General features: G+C 44.2%; 1 protein-coding gene across 1 annotated transcript in view; it reads right to left on the bottom strand.

The window, feature by feature from the left end:
- Positions 1-720: 720 nt before the first annotated feature.
- The window catches only part of LTK (leukocyte receptor tyrosine kinase), a 163,375-nt gene continuing 144,538 nt past the window's right edge, over positions 721-19,557 (bottom strand). Inside the window, 9 exon segments of the mRNA XM_030559520.1 lie at positions 721-4,817; positions 4,820-4,837; positions 4,840-4,906; positions 4,908-5,110; positions 5,113-5,350; positions 6,107-6,197; positions 7,059-7,193; positions 9,299-9,400; positions 10,651-10,743. Of these exon segments, the coding sequence (XP_030415380.1) occupies positions 4,582-4,817; positions 4,820-4,837; positions 4,840-4,906; positions 4,908-5,110; positions 5,113-5,350; positions 6,107-6,197; positions 7,059-7,193; positions 9,299-9,400; positions 10,651-10,743 (1,183 nt within the window). The 3' untranslated portion in view covers positions 721-4,581.

The following is a 19,557-nucleotide window of genomic DNA, read 5'->3' on the forward strand; positions in this document are numbered from 1 at the left end:
CTAACATAAGGGGGTTGTAAAAAGCAACATAAATCATCAATCAAAGCAAATGGGTTGGGTGTAAGATTAAAACCTAATGAGCAAAAAAGCAGGGCCTGATTTCAAGACAGTATTAAACGCTCACAGTGTGAAGCCATCTTAATCACTAGCCTGGGGTGGAGGGGAAGCTATAAATTACCTCCTCCAGACCACAACTGTACTGCTAGTGTAATGTCTCCTTTGTGCCTGTCACATAACTCAAAGGACATCTTTACTGCCCTGATGTCTTCAGACATTATCTGACTCTCAGGCAATGGACAGATGCCCATTAACTTCAAGGAGGGATGAGCAGGGCCCTTAAGACTATGCCAGAAAAGAGTATTTATATACACCTGTCTACTTAAAAAAAATTACCTTTGGGTCATTTACACTAAGATATTAAAGCGCAAAGCTAATGCTAAGTATTAAAAGACCTGTCAAGCTGAGCAGGGTTTTTATACAACATTCCCATGGCACCAGTGTTTGAAGACTGTGTGGAAGGGTCCCATTTTTAAGCACTTCCTCTGCCAGAACCTAAATCCTTTGGGGCTTTAGCTACCATGGTAACCTAGCCTGATGCTGACAATGTTGGTTCGTCATTCGCTATTGACTGAAAGTGTCTTAATAAATAATGCAATTAAAATCTGTTACCTGTAATTCTCTAATTTGGGCATTCTGAGTGTATGAGTTATCAGGCTCAAGCTCCTCCAGTATGTTAGGCCCTCATGACTGTGCACGTGCCATTGGTATGGTTAATTGTGCCTAGAGTAACCAGATTTTGGATTGGACATGCAATGTCATGAGAGTGGAATTAACAGCTTTCCTCTAGTGTACATAATATTAGTGGGTGGGATTTTCCAAGGCAGCTAAGCGAGTTAGGCCCCTTGAAATTCCAATAGGACTGGTGCGCTTAACCTGAGGCTTTTGAACTGCCCCGCGCTTATTGGTGGTAACTTCCATCCGGGCAGTTCCATGTTCTATCCTGCTCCAGCTAGAATCAACTATGTGTAAGTAAGCGGTTTTTATCTAGGGTGAGGGAGAGAGGTTTGGTTCTATTCTAGAAGGAGCTGGATGTTGTTACATTTAGGATCAATGGTACCTAGATGCTGTGGTGAGGGGGACCTGAGAAACACTGATGGTATAGTGGTCCCATCTTAGTCTTAGCCCACCTCACTTCACTAACCTGTTGGTTAATCGCTGTCTCGCTTTCTAAATTTGGGAATCAATGTAGTACATCGGAAGGGGGTGGGGGGGAAGGGGGAATGGCACTGGCGTGAACTAGCCACAGTGCACACAGGCACTCCACAGCATTCTTTGCTCATTTCTGAGCCTCACTGTCACATCATTAAAAGGCATTAATTTTGGAGGATTGTGGGGTGGAGGTAGAATGTGCGTATGTCTCCTGCAGTCATCTGCAATGCGGAATGAAGCAGAACTGTCTGGTCCATAGTCAGTTTTGCAGTCTCGTGCCTAGGCAGTTTGGTACTAGGAAAAGGTCCAGCAAGGGAAGACAGTATGTTGTTTCCCACCCCACTCACTCACCCCCCCTGGCTCTGTTTTCTATACGTCACCTTCTCCTTGGATATGTACCACCAATCCCACCAGAATAATAGAGGTCGGTGCCATCTGAAAATGGGTAGGCATAGCTGGCCCATGAAAGTGTGATGAGAACCAGCAAGTAAATATCTGAATCACACCACAGCATGGGCAAATGCCTTCCCTGTGCAACCTCCACTGCAGCTGACTTAAAGCTTAAGAAACTGCACTGCAATAGGTCTTGACCCCTCCCAGTTGTGAGAAACATAAAGCAGCAGCAGAGAGTGAGTCACAAACTGTTGGCACCATAGTAAAGAACTTTTGATAGTGTATCTCCGTGGAAAAAGGCAGTCATGAGTGAGCCAGGGGAGTAAGAATGTCACCTGAACTAGGACACAGTTGAATGCAGGGCAGAGGCATGCTACTGAGCAGAGGTGGGACAGGGGGAGTCAAGGCTTATAGGTTCAGGCCAGTTGTGACAGAGGGGTAATTGCTCCTTGTTGGCATACACCAGGGCTGGCCATGTAGAGCTGGAAGCAAGGCAGAAAACATGCTTAGCCTCTGGGAGGAGGAAGAATTGCTCACCAGTGTCTCTGCTAGTCAGTTAAAGATCTGCACTGAGGAGATCCCAGGATAGACACTGTCCATTGCTCCCCACCTGGAAGGGTGGTAGCCAGGAAGCAGGGCCTCAGAGCTGGGAGTGGAAGGTGGATAAATGACAGGGTGCATAGAGCTCTGAGAGGAAGACCACAGCAGAATTGGGCAAGGGAGGAAAAAGTTCCTCTTAAAAGCAATAATAGTTATTAAATCATTTCATTTCTGCCCCATTCCTCCTGGAACAATCCCTCACATCTGGGAGCTACTTGTATCCTCACATCCATTTACCTCACACCAAGGATCATAATGAGGTATTATTTTTGGCCATCAAGATCTATAATTCCATTACATCGATTTTGGTTTTCTCAATGCAAGCTCCATTGGTAGAAGTGGACCTATCGCCACCAAAGTGGCTGAGAACTGATGGTGTTTGAAACTATCCATTCTACAGCCAGTGGTTGGAAAAAGTAGACGAAGCATGAGCCAAACTGTAAGTCACTGACTGCCCTTAACCCTGAGTTGGAGACACCTGGCACTTCTTGCCGGTGTGAAATGGAATGCAGCCACTTCAGCTGTATGCCTCTCCGTACCACACATGAATTATTGTTGCAGAGGAAATGGAATCTGTGCTTACAGTTAACCATCTCCTCGAGGGAGGACTGCTTGTTATGCAAAATTGCGTACACAGACTATACGCCTATGCGGAGTGTGAAGTGATCCTGACCACTATGAATGCAGCAGCCACTCTTCACTCAGGAAACATAGATGAAGTGTAAAGCAGAGATCTCGGTGTATTCACACTTTAGTTTCCTGTCTGAAGGGAACAGCTTCTTTATGAAACATGTATGTATCCTTGGGGCTCTCCTTTCACACTAAACATAAAGATAATGATTGAAGCAGCTGCACTTCGGACAGACTCTACATATCAGTAAAGTTTTGGGGCACCCTTTCCATCCTCCCTGCATACAGCTAACCCTCCCCTGTTACCTGAACGGTGGCAGCTGGGATTCAGAAAATGGCACCAGGGCAAGCACTTCTGAGAGTTTGGGGGCATATAACCAATGCTGGCTTTACCTTTTCAGTCTCTTCGTTTGGTAGGCTCTAACCAGTAAATATCAGATTATCTGTAAACTACAGTAGGAAGCCTTTCTTCCAGAACAGGGAATTGCCTCCTTAACCGACTGGGCTGCACTATTAAGAGGTCAAGAAGAAACTATATTCTGCTGTAAGGACTTCCCACAAGGAGAGACAGGTGCATAAAACCAAGCTCTTGTTTGGACTGCCAAGGTGGCTGAAGTAACCAATCCTGCTTTATGAAGATGCATTTAAGATTTATGTTCAAATAAAACACTTCTTGGTGGTTTCCCTCAAGATGCAGTCATCTCGTCTCAGTTAAGTCCACCTCAGAGAGTTTCTATATTATGTATTTAAAATAAACAACATCAAGAGCCCAGCATTCTACAGTAATGAGCCTAAATCTTCAGTTTATAGCAGTGGTGCCACTGTAATAAGGGCTATTTGCTGAATACTAGAGTCCTTTTAAAAATAAAGTTCATCCCAGGTAAAGTCCATTTAAAGAAAGGAAAAGTCCAGTTCTCACAATGTAGTGTAGTTGGGCATTGATTAGAACTTTTCCCCAAACCTCCAGGGTCAGGAACTGTGAGGTAAGTTAGCCCCTGAGGTAAGAAGCAAGTTTTCTTCACCAGTCAAAGGGATGCAATCACTCCATTATCTTATTTTTAAATGCATAATTCGTTTTCTCTTCATGTTTTAAAACAGGCTCTGAGGAGCCTGAAATAACATTTTCCCCTCCACTTCTTCTGTTTTTTCTCAGTTGCAGCATTGATTTCAATTTAATGTTCCTCTGGTATTCTGCCGATAAAGCAAGTGCAAACGTGGCTGATTGGTTACTTCCCTGTCAGGGCACCAGCATAGATTGGAATGTGCAAAGCTCTGAGGAACACAATGGCCTTGCTGCTGCTGCTGCCACAGCACATGATTTTTGGTATGTTAGATCAAAAGAGTGGTTATGTTGTTTGTCATTTCCAGCCAACTGTAACAATTGGATGGTAGGTTTGTTTTGTTTTTTCTTTCACCTGAGCAGATTGAGAGTGATTCCTTTCATGAACCACTGGACTCTGAGTTAGTGCAGCAATGCCATTGTTAGTTATATCCTGAAATCAGTGGCACTGGCTCAATAGGAGGGAACACTCTTGATGGAATGAAGTAGCAAATGCAATTTTCCTCATTAGATTGAGAATCCAGTGTGTCGGAGGATGCAGCAGAACGCTTCTGATGTTAAAACATTACCCATCTGAAGGATCTGAAAGCTGAATGGAGGAAATAGAGACCAAAGAAGAGTTCCAGTTTGCCCTTTCAGATACATACACTCCCAGTGTGAGGTCCTGACCTTTGAAGGAACATTTCCTGTTATACTGGTGTAACACTCAGGTCTCTGACAAGGAGAGGCCAGACTCCCTCTCTCTTGCTGTTTTTCTCTGGCTTACAAAAAGGCTTCCCATCCCTGTGCAGACTGGTGCTCCTCAGCACCCCTGCTCTACCCACTGCCAAAGCCGAAGGCCGATCAGTGACATAGTAGAGATCATCATATGCATAATTCACATTGCCGCAGGGGAAAGTCTGTAGCTTCACCAGTTCTATCCCACGATATTCCTTTGAGGACAGGGCTTCTGCTTGGAGAGGCTGGAGATGCCCGAGAACTAGGGGAGGAGCTGCAGTTCCCATCAAAACCTGAAATCTTCTCGCTCTGTGGTTGCTTTGAGTTTGGCGTTGGGACAGGAGCGACAGATATTTTCCATCACCCAGGATCCATAGGTTGGGTTCCAAAGGTTTTTGGTTTTGTGTGGTCTGTGTGCTGGCTGACTGCTTGATTCCAGCTTCTGGTTCGAGGTCTGTTGGAACCATGACCCACTGCTGGAATCAGTGAGGCATGGTAGGCTGGACCTCTGCCAGTCCAATTGCCAAGGTTTTCCACCAGCAGCTCCTGTGGACATTGTCCAGCTTTATGCCCTGCATGATGGGTTTCTAATGTTATGGGAGCCAGCTGAGGTGTGAGTGATGGGTTCACCAAGAAAGGGACCATCCCACTGGAACTATTTGGGCACATCACAGAGCTCCCCTCATCCTCTGATGCTGGTCCACACTCAATGGGCAGCTCTGTGTTGATCACATCAGGGTCCTGAAACAAAGAATTCAGTAATCCACATTTTACATTCTGAGCATGTCCAGTTGTGACTTTTCCACACACTTTTTCAGGGAAGGTTCAGAAAAGTGAGATGATGTTAGCAGTAGTTAGCGCCAGCAATTGTGTAGTGCAGCCTGCTTTGTGTAAGCTTCCAGGCACCATTCTGATGGTGCACCTTACTTATGATTTGCCAACACATTTCATTTAGGGCTTCTTTTGAACACGGGCTGTCATTTGGGATGCCTTATTGATATTAATGAGTAGGCAGAGATCATCAACACTCTAATAATTTCCTCTTGCATCTTAAACTAGGCTTGGATCCAGGTCTCCAGCCAAAAGGCGAGCAGCTTATCAACCCTGTGCCTCTCAACCCCCAATCTTCCAGCCAGTTTCAGCTGTGACTTTCAGGAAGTTTGAAAAAACTGTGAAGAGTGAAGTAAGGGGCCTTAGAAATTGTGATGGGCTCTGGAAACCTGTCCATCACAAATCAAAGAACTCTTCACTACTGATGAGCTGGAGTGGAAGCAGACACTTTTCATAGAAGGGATTGTATGCATGTGGTGGGTGGAGGTAGGTGAGATGAGATAGATGTACAGAAGCACAAATGAAAATACTAGCTGAAGTATATGGCCAAGCACAAAAGGGAACTGGGAAAATAATTAGCCAATCAGAGCAATCCATTCCCTCTGTTTTGGGTAATGAGGTTTGTATCATAGGATGATCTTGGTGCCATAAACAAGTAAAACTTACCTGTGTGCAGTACTTGATTCTTTCCAGAATGGTGGAGAAATTGGGCCGGTACTCTGGACTGTGCTGCCAACATTGCGTCATGATCCGGTAACTTGAGACATAAATACATATTTATGCCAATTAATAATAGATAATGAAAAATCAAAACCACAAATCAATATGGATTCATTTTTCAGGTCTGTCTCTGGGCCCAGTTCTCAGGTCCAGAAGAACTGCACTCAGCACAGGACCCAAGGGGCAGGGCAAAATTGGCCATGTGTCATTTTCATGTTCCCTGATCCTGGGGCCATGGGGGGAAGGGAAGGTGCAATTACTCAGTGCAGCTCTAATTTGTGCCCAGCTGTCAATAGTTCCAAGGGGATTTTCTGGCAAATGGAGAATTTCTGGAGAGCACCTGTGCATGCTTCAGTCATGCTTTCTGTCCTCCAGCCACACACCTGATATGCTTCCTAAGGCAGGTGAGTATTCACCACCATGAGGAAATCTGCTGATAGTTGGTGGCAAAGAGGGCCTGTACAAGACCCCAGAACTGGAGACTGTATTTTTAATTGTATGGAAATTTATTGGTGATGAAAGTTGCCAGATTACTAGCCCTAGACATTGAAGTCATCGTTTTATTCACAGAACAAGTATAACATGGAAATAGCAATATAACCTTCCTCGCTTTGCCTTGCTTATGTGCCTCAATCAGGTTTTGGAAGGACTCTCTGGTATGAGGTAAATGTGTAACTGAATCTCCCATTCCCATTGAACCCTGGGACTCTCTGCTGAGACTGCTAAATGGGTATCAATTAATGGTGTTCTTAACTGAAATTTGTGTTAACCTTTGAGGAAAACCTAGGGTAAATAGTTGTTTCGTTCTGGGTGTAGAGAGGGTGGCAGCCATCTTTGATTAGCCAATCTGAATGTTTACTAGCCTTTGACTTATATATAAGGGTGAGGAGATACTCACACAGGCCCTGGGCAGTTCTTTGGTGGATCCATTCTTCCTCCACTAGTGACAAATTCCAGCACCTCCTGGTTGGTTTTGCAAGGATAGGGCATGTAGCCTAATGAGAAGATCTCCCACAGTAGCACACCAAAGGACCTGCCACAGAAACCAGCCAACAGTGCCCCTTAGGCTTTGATTCGTACCCTGTTGGCTTTAGAATTTGGTGTAAAAGGTCTTCAGACAATATTATCTTGGTGCAGCATCCTAAAGCTCCAGATTAATCATATTGATGGAAAATCAGTGTGACTAAAATAAGGGTTTGTCCATACTGGAAAGATAATGTGGATGAAGTTGGGATGTGAAGTAAAAGCACAATAGCTATTTCGGAATAACTCCATGTATAGACAAACCCTTAGAATCAATCTGGATTGTCACCCCAAACCTAATTTTGTGAGGTTCCAAATGTCAAATAACTCCTTTTAAAGTGGTGTTTCTCTCTGCACTATCTGGCTCTTGAAGTGGAAATACCAAAGCACATTAAGGTGGCATATCTGGCTTGACTAGCAACATAAAAGTATCAGACATTGCATGAGAGTTCCACTTTCTGTAGACTCAAGATGTTTGCATAGGTGCCAAACATTTGAATGTTCATAATGCAAGAACAAGGGGACAGCCAATTAAACTGAAAGGTCAAACATTTAAAATTGATCACAGGGAGCTCTTTTTTGCACAACACATTAACCTAGCAAACTCCCTGTCACAAGATATCATTGAGACCAAGGGTGAAATGCCTGGCTCCAATGAATCAATATGAGTTTTGCCACTGACTTCAGTCGTACCAGAATTTCACCAAACCTTGTCTGATGGGAGCTAGGAAGAAACTTCTTCTAAAGGTAGGTTATCTATAATTGTGCCCAGTACAGGGATTGTCACCTTCCTTTGAAATATCTGGTGCTGGCCACTGACTGGTCTGCTCTGATATGACAGATAATCTAGTCCTAATCTTTTGAAGGTCCAGGCATTGCTAATTAAATACATTGCAGGGAACTGGATCAGTGTGGCATTGGAAGCAATGTGCCAGCATCGCTTTAAGAGGATACTGCACTGATAGACACAGTTCTTGATAAACTGAACACCTTCCATTTTCCAGTGTGTTTTCACAAATGCTCTACTGATGGAGATACTTATTTAAAACAGAAAAAGTTTATCTGAAAGGCACTACATAAATACCATTCCCTCAGCTGCTAGCTAGAGCTTCCACATAAGTGTACTGTCATTTTATATTTCAGTGTCTCAGCAATCCAGTGTGATTATGGAGATAGTAGCAACTAAGAAGTCTTTCAGCTATGGATGCTGAGTGACAGATGCTGAGGGTTGACAAGTTAGAAGCGTCTGACAGTGATGTTATTGAAAATCAGGGCTCCTGCTTGTTTGGATTTTAAAACTGCTTTAGTATCAGGCATTTAAACAGCCCTTCCTCTCTGCATTTTGCTGCCACATACTGCAAATGTGCAGTTCCTGCAGCCAGCTTTTGCAACCTGGACATGCTGCACCACTAGTACCTTAGCATAGTGTTAGGGCACTGCAAGGCTGACAGGAGATGCTGTCAGCAAGCTCCTCCTTTCCACATGCTGCAGCACCCCTGGGCAGTGGACACCCTGTTGGTCAGGGGTCAGTGGAGCAAACCTGCTGTAAGGAAACCTGGTCTGCTAGATGGCCCAGAAACTATCATGGAGCATCCATAAAGTAGGTAAGGCTGGGTGAATGGCATAAAGTCGGGCCAGGCAGAGATGAAGCAGGGTCAGCACACGTGGGAAATACAGTGATTAAGCATATCTTCCAGGCAGATTCTGCCCAGTTGCGGCTCCCTGCCAGGTAAAGAGCAGCAGGCATCTTCCTCAGCAGTGAACTCTGCTCTGGGGACAGCTGTCCCTAGGCTGTAATTGTAGCCCTTCATAGCATACAATGAAGGAGTGCTGCATACCCAAAGGAGTGTGTCTGTGTATTTTTATGTATTCTATTTATGTTGAGCCAGATTCTTAAATTCTCACTCAGGGCTCATTTAGTCAAAAAACTAATTTAAGTCAAAGTGAAGATTTCTTGATTTCTCCTGTTAGGACTTTGGGCAACTTTGAAATGTTTAAAGCTTTTATTGGTGAGAAGACCTCAATTCCTGATGACCAGCTGACATCTCCACACGTGCATTGAACTCCCTAAACCCCGCCCCTGGCTTGCAGAGGCGAGTAAAAGGCAATCGTCACCAGGTATCAGTCTTGGAGGTGAAGATCCCCTCTAGGAAAGCCTCTGGTGGCATCCACTTGACAGGCAGCATGGCTCTCCCTCCTTTGCGATAGTAGCTGGCTCTGGGAAGATGAAATGCAAGGAGAATTAAGGGCTTAGAATCAAATTCCATGGGGCTGAAATGGGTCAGATGAATAATGAGCCTTTCCCACTCCATCCCAATTGGGGGCAGAATAAACCTAGACAATTCTGTGTGAGAACTGATAAGTAAGAACTTTGTAACCCTCAGAATTGATAAAAGAGATGAAAACGAATTATTTAAAGATGATTCCTGGGCGAAACAGGGTCGTTGCACAAGTTCAGGAAGCTTGGCCTCTGGTTCAGTGATGGAAGAGGCTAACAACTGAACCAGGGCCTCCTGAAGAATGTGATGCCTTGAAGAATTCACTCATTTTTAGACGGCCAGATGAATGCTTGGCTCTGTGTCCTGTTTTCCCATCACTGAAACTCCACCACAGAGACTGGTTCCTGAATGATTTCCTGGCCTGGTTTTCCTGTTGCCTGCACTTTGTGTGGTCACCTGCACCGGTGCACATTGAATGGGGAGCAGGTCTCAAGTGCAGCTATTTTGAGCTGGGGTGGATTTCACACCCACTTTGTGCAGGTGCAATGACTGTCCAAGGTAGGGTGACCAGATGTCCCGATTTTATAGGGACAGTTCTGATTTTTGGATCTTTTTCTTATATAGGCTCCTATTACCCCCCACCCCTGTCCTGATTTTTCACACTTGCTGTCTGGTTACCCTAGTCCAAGGTGCAGGGCAACAGTGCAGTGTTTATTTCAGAAACCTTCCTTGTATTTGTCACTAGATTTTTTAAAACTTAAGTGCACTGAATGCCAATGAGCTGGAATTGGTGAATGCATTTGTGCATGCTAGTCTGGACACCAGAAACAGTAGTGTGCCCCAAGGCCCTGCCTGGAACAAACCTACATGGAATGTCCAAATTAGCATGTGCAAATGTGTTCGCTCAGTGACTTTCAACCTCTTTTCAGTTGTGGACCCCTAAACATTTCGAATGGAGGTGTGGACCCCTTTGGATATCTTAGACATAGTGTGCAGAAGCCTAGGTGTCCACAGATCACAGTTGAAAACCACTGTGTTAGCTAACTTAACTGACAAGCAATTAACTAGAGAAAATATTCTAGTGTAGACAACTCCCCTAGAGATAATGGCTGGCTCCATTGGGGTGATTCTAGCTCAGCTGTCATGGGACAGCTCATATTTTTCAGACATACATGTGATCTCTCCACACGCTGGAGATGTCATTTCAGTTACTTTTCTCCAAGCAAATTGAACACTCTTACCCCTTACCTGTATATATCTCGGGCCATTCCAAAATCACCAATTTTGGCTACTCGTCCTGTCCCAGTGCAGGTCAGCAGGCAGTTCCTTGCAGCTATGTCCCTTAAAAGAGAAATGGAGTTATGAATTATAATACCTTATGAAATGGTTACCAGGATAACTGCACTTCCGACACACATTGGTCTCTCTAGGTGCCACCCCCACTTTAGGTGTCAGGCCTCATGCTTATTTAGGGTGGAAACATGCATTTCTCTCATTCTCAGGCCAGGTGACAGTCCTCTGTATCAGCAGTGATCAATGCAGCAGATCTGCCTTGGGCTCAGACCTTGCAGTACTATTTCCTTGGGGACCAGGTGTTGGAACTAGGGGTGCTGTGGTACCCCTTGGCTTGAAGTGGTTTCCATCATATATAGGGTTTACAGTTTGGTTCAATGGCTCTTAGCACCCTTACTGTACAAATTGTTCCAGCCACCCTGCCTGGGGACAATCTTCTTAGTATGTGTGCAATGTGGCTCAGGTGGCACATGACCAGGATTAATCACAGATACTGGTCTGCTAGTTGGATCATTAGTTTCCCCAGCTTGGGCCAGGTACTGACAGGGAGTGCAGCGTGAACTCCGATCCATGCCTGCCCCTTGAGGATGACTGTGGTAATTAGTGACCAAGCAGCTTCCTTAAAATAAAGTATCATTTATTTAGAACAAAAGGATTTCAGAAAAAAAAAAATCCTAAAATTAATAAACCAGCCTAAACTGCAAAGCCTGCATTTCCCTAATGCTTACCGTCCCCTGGATCTGAACAGGCCCAATTTCATTAGACTCCCACTGCAAAGTCTGTCTGTGCCACCCAGCTCAGCAGTCTGAGCACTGACCTGCTCAAATCCAGGGTTATGAGTTCAATCCTGGAGGGGGGCCATTTAGGGATCTGGGATAAAAATATGTCTGGGGATTTGTCCTGCTTTGAGCAGGGGGTTGGACTAGATGACCTCCTGAGGTCCCTTCCAACCCTGAGATTCTATGATTGACTGGCTAGACCAGGGGTAGGCAACCTATGGCACAGGTGCCGAAGGCAGCACGCGAGCTGATTTTTCAGTGGCACTCACACTGCCTGAGTCCTGGCCACTGGTCCGGGGGGCTCTGCATTTTATTTAATTTTAAATGAAGCTTCTTAAAACATTTTAAAAACCTTATTTTTTACATACAACAATAGTTTAGTTATATATTATAGACTTATAGAAAGAGACCTTCTAAGAACGTTAAAATGTATTACTGGCACACAAAACCTTAAGTTAGAGTGAACGAATGAAGACTCGGCACACCACTTCTGAAAGGTTGCCGACCCCTGGGCTAGACAGAAGCTCACCAGTGAACCACACCATCTGCCCTGCAGAGAGGCTTTTCCTTTGATCTCTAATTCCCAGCCTGGCAAACAGTGTTTACAGTGTGTTGGAGATGCTAACAGCTGAAACCCATTGTCTTACTAGTGTATACCTAGATGGTCTTCCCTGTTTGCTCTTCCCACAGACTTTATTAAGTTAAATCAATATATTCACACAAGAAAGTCTTATAACACCAATGTAAGTTACACAGTTTCTCTCAGTAACTAGGTTGCATATCAATATTCTTAGATTCTTACATCATAGCTTATAGTACTCATAACATGATTACATATCAGTTCCATTCCTGTTACCCCTTACATATTTAGGTTTAAAAAAATATATAGGAGCCGATCTGGTGAGCCTTACATGAGTAATCCGTACTCCCACAAGTGACCACACTGAAAATTAATCCCTAGTAGGATTAGGCCTTCATTTATTAAAAATGATTTGTATGTTGTTATAATTCTTATTAATGGTAATTACTACATAGCACCTAAATGCCATTTTTCATCCAAAAATCTCAAAGCATTTTATAAAGGGAAGCACCACTCCATTATATAAAGTGGGAAACTGAATCAGAGCTCACACAGAGAGTCAGTATTAGAGTTATGCCAGAACCCAGTTCTGCTTTAACCATTTGCTAACATGGCCTCCTTTCCTCTTTGATTTTTTTTAAAGAAAGACCTGTGACTCCTTCACTTTCTCCATAACTCTCAGTGGTGTCTTGTTTAATGCAAAATGCCATTTGACTGGTATTTCCCAGAAAGAGGTTTGTATTTTCTTGGGGCTGGATCTAGCAAATCATAACTCCTGCACTTACACTTATACCTGTCCTTAGTCATATTTAAATTAACAGTGTTGCATCTGAGAGTAACTTTGCAAGATTGGGCCTTTAATTTGTGACACAGGAAGGAGGTGAATGCATGAGTGAAGCTGGAGAGTTTGTGTTTGTTTTAAAACACCATTGTGCTCTGAAAAGCACCTTGTTAAAAATAATGAAATGGGGGGGAGGGGCATGTCCGTGTTTAATTGTATCTTGGTGATGGCCAGAAAAATGTGCGTACATTGCAAGTAAAATATTTCTTCTTACTGCCAGCCTTGAAAACTCCGCCTGCATCTGAAAAACAAGCTGGGGTTTTCCTTTTTACCTCATCACCACAGTAACAAAATTGTTCCAGGATAAATGATAACCTCAGTGACACTTGTGCAATCTCTCTGTCTACAGTGGGTTTAGATAGGTGTAACAGATTGAAGCTTAGTACACAATTATTTTATTGATGCTGTACACAAAGGAATAGGATCCATACTGTTCCCTTGTAGATGTTAAGCTTATTTTAGTCAGTAAAATCAGCATATAGGACTCTGACTACACACAGGGGCAGATCTGCTGAGTGGGAAGGTGTCTTTTATATAGTCACTTTTCTGAGCAGAAGGGCACTTTAAGGCAAGTTCTGTTATTTGCCTGAAAAATGCGTGTGTGTCTATATCTAAAAAGCAGAAATCAAGCAGAAGTAACTAACAGGGAAAATTCTGTATTACCTGAGAATTTTCATTCTAGAACCTTATGTGTCAGATGGTCTTCACAGTGGGGTGTTCCTCAATTCCAGGGTAACTGGAGGCAGACCAAATTTTGGCTCTGAGGCTGGGATTATGATGGCCCCTCCGAAAGAACTCTCCAGAAAGACAGCACCCAAAACTGAAAAATACTAACTGTATACAAGTACTATTCAACTCAAACTCTTTGCAGCAGAACCTTAACATAAAATATAAGGATTTCCCGGAGGAACACCTCTTCCCTTTCAAACTACTCAACAAGCAAGCAGCAGTCAGAATAAAACCTTAGATATAATGCAGTCCTCCAAGGGAGGGTCAGACTGTCTGACATGGAGGGTCCTAGAATGAAAATTCATGGTAAGACAGAATTTCCCTTTTCTCAGTTCCCTTTGTGTCAGACAGCCTTCACAGTGGGCCATAGAAAGACACAAATCATCCCTAGGGCAGGAGGAAGGGAGGATTAATATTTACCCATGTAGAACTGAAAATGAACTTATGGGTTACAGGGGCTCCCTTCTCCAAAACACTCCTCTACCAAATGCCATCAGCACAGGTGGGGATGTTAAGTCTAGAGTGTTAGAGAAAAGGTGGCTGGAAGAGCCTGTAGTAGCCTTTCAGCCCTTCTCATAAGATACATGTGATTTCTCTGCCCACAAAATCGCTGCTCTTTTCACAGCATGCATAGTAATGAGAGGAGCTGTACCTGAGGCTTTGAATGCCTTTGTTATAGAAATCTTTATTCCTCTGTTGGTGCTCTTCACATCTAACTTATGCATTTCTACATTCTTAGAGTGCTTGGTTTCATTCAAAAAGGCAACAATATCATTTCCTATTACATGAGGAAGACTGCGGTGACCTTGGAGATGGAGACCTGGGGAGTCCACAGAACTGCCATGTTTGGTGGAACGTGTAACTGAAGTATAACTGAGAGCATACCAACCTCTGCAGTCCCTTGGACAAGGAGGTGGTGAGTAGACAAGACAGTTTCAGTGAGAAGAGGAAGACAGCTACCAGCTGTGATGCTGACAAGTAGTTTTATGTGGACCTGTAGATCCTACACACAGATCCAGATTATGACAGGATGTGTGTATTGCTAGAGGACTGATAAGAGGAGTGGTCCTCAGGAATCTGTTGTGTGACAGTGATAGGAGATTCTCATGAATTTCTTACAATGCAACATGCCTGACTCTGCTGTCTGACCTTTCCAAAGAGTGCTGCCTGGAGCCCCGTGGTCAAACCATCTGGTAAAAACATTAGACTGTCTTTTGCTTCAGCTGACTTTGCCCTGATGTGTGTCCCTTGTAACACCAACATCTAAACCTCAAGTTACCCACAGACATCTTCTGTGAATGTCCTCTCAGATCCGAGGAGGGTGTGTATCAGCTTCTCAGAATGAGTGATTATAGATCTTTCCTCACAGCTTCCCAGCTGATGAGCTAGGCAGGTCTGGATATTGGTTCAGGATAGGTCCTCTTGAGCTATGTTTTGTATATTAGTTGAGAGTCTGAGAGAAGGTTTGAGCTATATTTGAATCAGGTCTGAGAACTAAGACCTGAGGGTTTATGAGGAGAGGTTTATAATCATTGTGGCCTGTTCCTTCACAATCTTCACTATCTTTACTTTCAGTGGCTGAGGGAGGAAAGGTATAAAGTAGGCCTTTAAGCCCACTTCTGAGATAAGAGGTGTGACTTTACACCCCATATTCTTCATGGAAATATAGTTATGATACAAATGTGGTATAACTAAGATATACTTTATGCAAGATGGCTCATGTAAGGTATCATTGGCGGGGGCGGTTCTATGTATTCTGCCGCCCCAAGCACGGCAGGCAGGCGGCTTTCGGCGGCGTGCCTGCAGGAAGTCCACTGGTTCACGGGTCCCACCTGCTGCCGAATTGCTGCCAAAGCCACAGGACTGGCGGACCTCCCGCAGGCATGCCGCCAAAGGCAGCCTGACTGCCACCCTCACAGCGACCGTCAGGCCGCCCCCGTGGCTTGCCACCCCAGGCACGCGCTTGGTGCGCTGGTGCCTGGAGCCACCCCTGATCATTGGAAAGCCTGTGATTTACTGAATATGTTTATCCAATTTGTATGCATGTATCATTTTTGTACCTGAAGCTGGGAATATTGACCATGTCTCTGTATTTCAAATGTGCTATGGTGGATGAGGCCAAACACTGTTAGTGGCTTATTGAACAAATTCACACAAACATAAGGATTACCCTTGGAACTGTGTGAATAGAAACCTCTCAGATATTGCTCTACACAATGTGAATTGTTTGACCCAGCTCAGATAGCTCTTTACAGTGGGAACTGTTTGACCCAGGTCACAGCAAAAAAGCTTTCCAGCAAGTGGGGGGAAGACATAAGAGAGACAATGACAACAGGAGGGGTCCTCACTCTCCCTACAACCACACAACTGAAAACACCTGAGGAACAAAGACTGAACTGTGAGAAGTGATGGTCCCAGGCTAAGATCTTTAGCCTGTGTATGAGAACCTGGGAAAGCCAAGGCAACCTGTGCCTTAAGAATCTGCCAGTCTGTTTATCACTCCGGGTGAGAATTTGCTAATTTGTATCCTATCTATCTAGTGTGTCAAGCTTAGTTTGCACGCTATGTTTCATTTGCTTAGTAATCTGCTTTGTTCTGCTTGCTATCCCTTGACCCACTTACAATCTGCCTTTTATAGTTAATAAAATTTGTTTTGTTTATTATTAAACCCAGTTTATGCAATGTCTAGCTGGGGGGCAAGAAGTCATGCACACCTCTCTTCACACTGAGGAAGAGGGAGAATTTTATGAACTTGAGCTGTACAGATATTTCTATACAATGCAAAACAGTAGTATTCTGGATTTAGAATCATAGAAGATTAGGGTTGGAAGAGACCTTGGGAGGTCATATAGTCCAATTCCCTGCTCAAAGCAGGACCAACACCAACTAAATCATCCCAGCCAGGGCTTTGTCAAGCCAGGTCTTAAAAACCTCTAAGGATGGAGATTCCACCACCTCCCTAGGTAACCCATTCCAGTTTGTCTCCCAAAAGGAGTAGGCGTGTGAGTGCTGGGGAGCCCTCTCATACAGAGCTGACTTCTGTCTGTGTCTGAAGCGGGCTGTGGCCCTACCTGTGTGTGTGTGTGTGTGTGTGTGTGTGTGTGTGTGTGTGTGTGTGTGTGCTGCAAGAGGCTGGAGAGCCTAATTCAGCTAAGCAAGGAGAAGGAGCCCAGGCTGATTGAGCAGGGGAGGCTCAGCTGAACCCCACCACATCAGGTCGCATCCCAGAATGGGGTCTAACCTGTCACAAGAGGATCAACAGCCTCTGCTTTCAAGTATCTCCTCCTCTCCTCTTTTGGTTCTCCAACGGGATTTGGGTGTAAAGAAGTTCATCAATAGGCTTCCAACCTGGCCAGAGATGCACCAAAAAGCTAGCTGATCTAGACTGCATTCACTTAGTTCTAAGTGTGCCCTGCTGAGCCAGTTGACCCTGACTCTCCTTCTTGGTATAGAACCCTAAAGAACAGAGTTGAGAGCATCTGTCCTTGACATGAACAAGGCTACCTCTCTAAGCAGCACTGAAGGTTTTCTGCCTTCTTAGCAGTTATATACACACTTAAAAAAGATCGTCTGTTGGAAAAGGAGTGATCTTGATGTCCATAACATGAGGCAGGTTGTACCCCATGTCTCCTACTTGGTCTATGTACCCTCCCACCCCACAAGTCATATAGGAGTCCAGATATGTTCCGCCATCATGGTGTTCAGAATCTGTAGTTAAGACCAGCTTCACTGGAAACTATGAGCAGATAGCTGTTAAATAATATTAACAATAAATTCACCAAATGATGCTAGTACTGGATCTGTACCAAGATCTTCATATTTGCTGCAATTGCTGTCTGGAAGTGAAGCAAGAATAGGACTGGTTATCCACATGAGACCAAGTAGCACAGCAGCTGAGTCAGAGATTTTATCTTAGGAGACGTGTGCTAATGTTTGACAAATCAGACAATATATTCTTCTGAAATAAAGATAGTCTTGGATGATAACTTAGATGCTGAAATTTTGTGAGAGCTGTAACTGGCCCTTCCACTTGTTCGCACAAAGCCATGTTTCCGAAGGCTTTTAGCTGTGTCTTCTGGGCCCTGTATAATCTGATGAGAATGTTGGCCAGACCAGAGCAGATATGTATCCCTTTCACTTGAGGGGATGGATGATATGGAATTTGTGAATACCCAGGTAGAATTTATGAGTCCAAACGGAAGTACTTTATATTGTTAATGCATCTTCTTGTAGCAGAAGCTACAGTATCCCAAGTGACTCTCCCTGATCATATTTTCAATAGATCTCCATGAGATTTATTTTCATATTCTGAAGTTTTAGGAAATAATGCTGTAATTATGAATTTCAATATTTCTGCCTGGAATATTGATCTCCTTATGGACTTGTTGAGAGACCTGAGATCTAAAATGGGCTGCATGCCATTGTTTCTCTGTACCACAAAGAATCTTGTGTCCGTTCCAAAATGTCTCTCCTGCCACTGAACTGGTTCTATCATTCAGTGCATAAGAGTTGGACTATTGTGCCCTTCATCTTCTGATGCTATGAAGAGACTTTGCTGGTTTCTTTAATATACTTTGTGAAAAGGACAAACTTTGTTCCTGGATAAGGAGTGAGTTCTACTGAATATTCTTCCCTGATGTTCTCAAGCACTCATTTTCTGAGCAGATTCACCCCCCTATGATGGCCCACAGAGAGAGAAAAATCTCTTGGAACACTCAAAAACAAAAGAAATGTTGGGGTTGGATGGGTTTTTCCAGAGAATCCCAGCCTGATTCTTCCAACTCTTAAGATAGGTAGCAATGACCTCTTCCTGCTGCATAAATCTCTATACTGGAACCTGGAGGGACAATGGCTTCAAAGAGAACACTGGCTGAGATAAGGAGCTTGAATAGTCTCGCACTGGAAGGAGGGAGGAGACGAGTCCCTGGCATACAGCCTCAGGACTTCTTTGTCTCTGTGCTCCCTAAAGAGTGCATCAAACAAAATATTTGGAAGGACACCAATGTTACCTCGCAGTTTCCAGTTTCTTCAGTTAGAGTCATACTTGCCCCCAGGACCGGTCTTTGGAAATTTTGAATGTACAGCAAATCAGAGTCAGGTGAAGCACCAGGCCTGAAAAAGCTACATGGTAAATGTAGTTTAAATTGATTTATGGAGGACTGGAGTGTATGGTTGTGTGGGCACATGCTCACAAGGGCATCCCAGGAGTATGTAGACCTGCGCAATAAGAGGGCTGCAGCTAATACTCCCCAGGCTGCGGCCGCTGTATCCAATTTTAGTCTGAGTGAAGATCATATTGTCCTGTCTCCCTAGTTGGTATGACTATACACTTCACTGTAGAGGACAGCAGGCTTAAGCTTAGGCAGAGTAAGGAAGACCTTTTTTGTTCTTAGGTACAAGTAGGTCTTGCTAGGGAATTCCCACTCCAGCTTCATCACAGCCTCAAAGCAGGTGAGGAAGGATTACACAGCTCTTCAGCTTTGCCTGTTTCTTTGATTTTAGGGTTTCATTTTCTAAAAAACATAAGCATTTGTGAAGCTAGAGCCCCCATTCATGCTTAACTCTGCAAAGCTTAGTTGAGAGTCTGAGGTATCTCATTCAAAGCCTCAGCCTTAGCGATTTCCTCCTTTCCTTTAGAGTGGGAGTCTCTCCTGAGAGGTTTTAAGACTTTGCACTGTCCCTTTAAGAGCTGGTTGTGACCAATATCCTTCACCAGTCCCTGGATCAAACACCTGAGAGTAGGGATCCTGTGCATGGGTCAGTGTGTTACCAAGCAGCCTGGAAGGACAGTCTGCAGGCATGAATCCTGCATGCCTCCCGAAGGAAAGCAGCAGCCACTTCATGACAACCGGTGGGACACCTAGAGGCTGGTCCATCTCTGGAGAGCAGGATCTGAATTTTCTTCACACCGCGCACTCCCTGCTGCTGTGTCT

Source organism: Gopherus evgoodei, chromosome 4 (genome assembly GCF_007399415.2).
Source record: "Gopherus evgoodei ecotype Sinaloan lineage chromosome 4, rGopEvg1_v1.p, whole genome shotgun sequence".
NCBI classification, from domain to species: domain Eukaryota; kingdom Metazoa; phylum Chordata; order Testudines; family Testudinidae; genus Gopherus; species Gopherus evgoodei.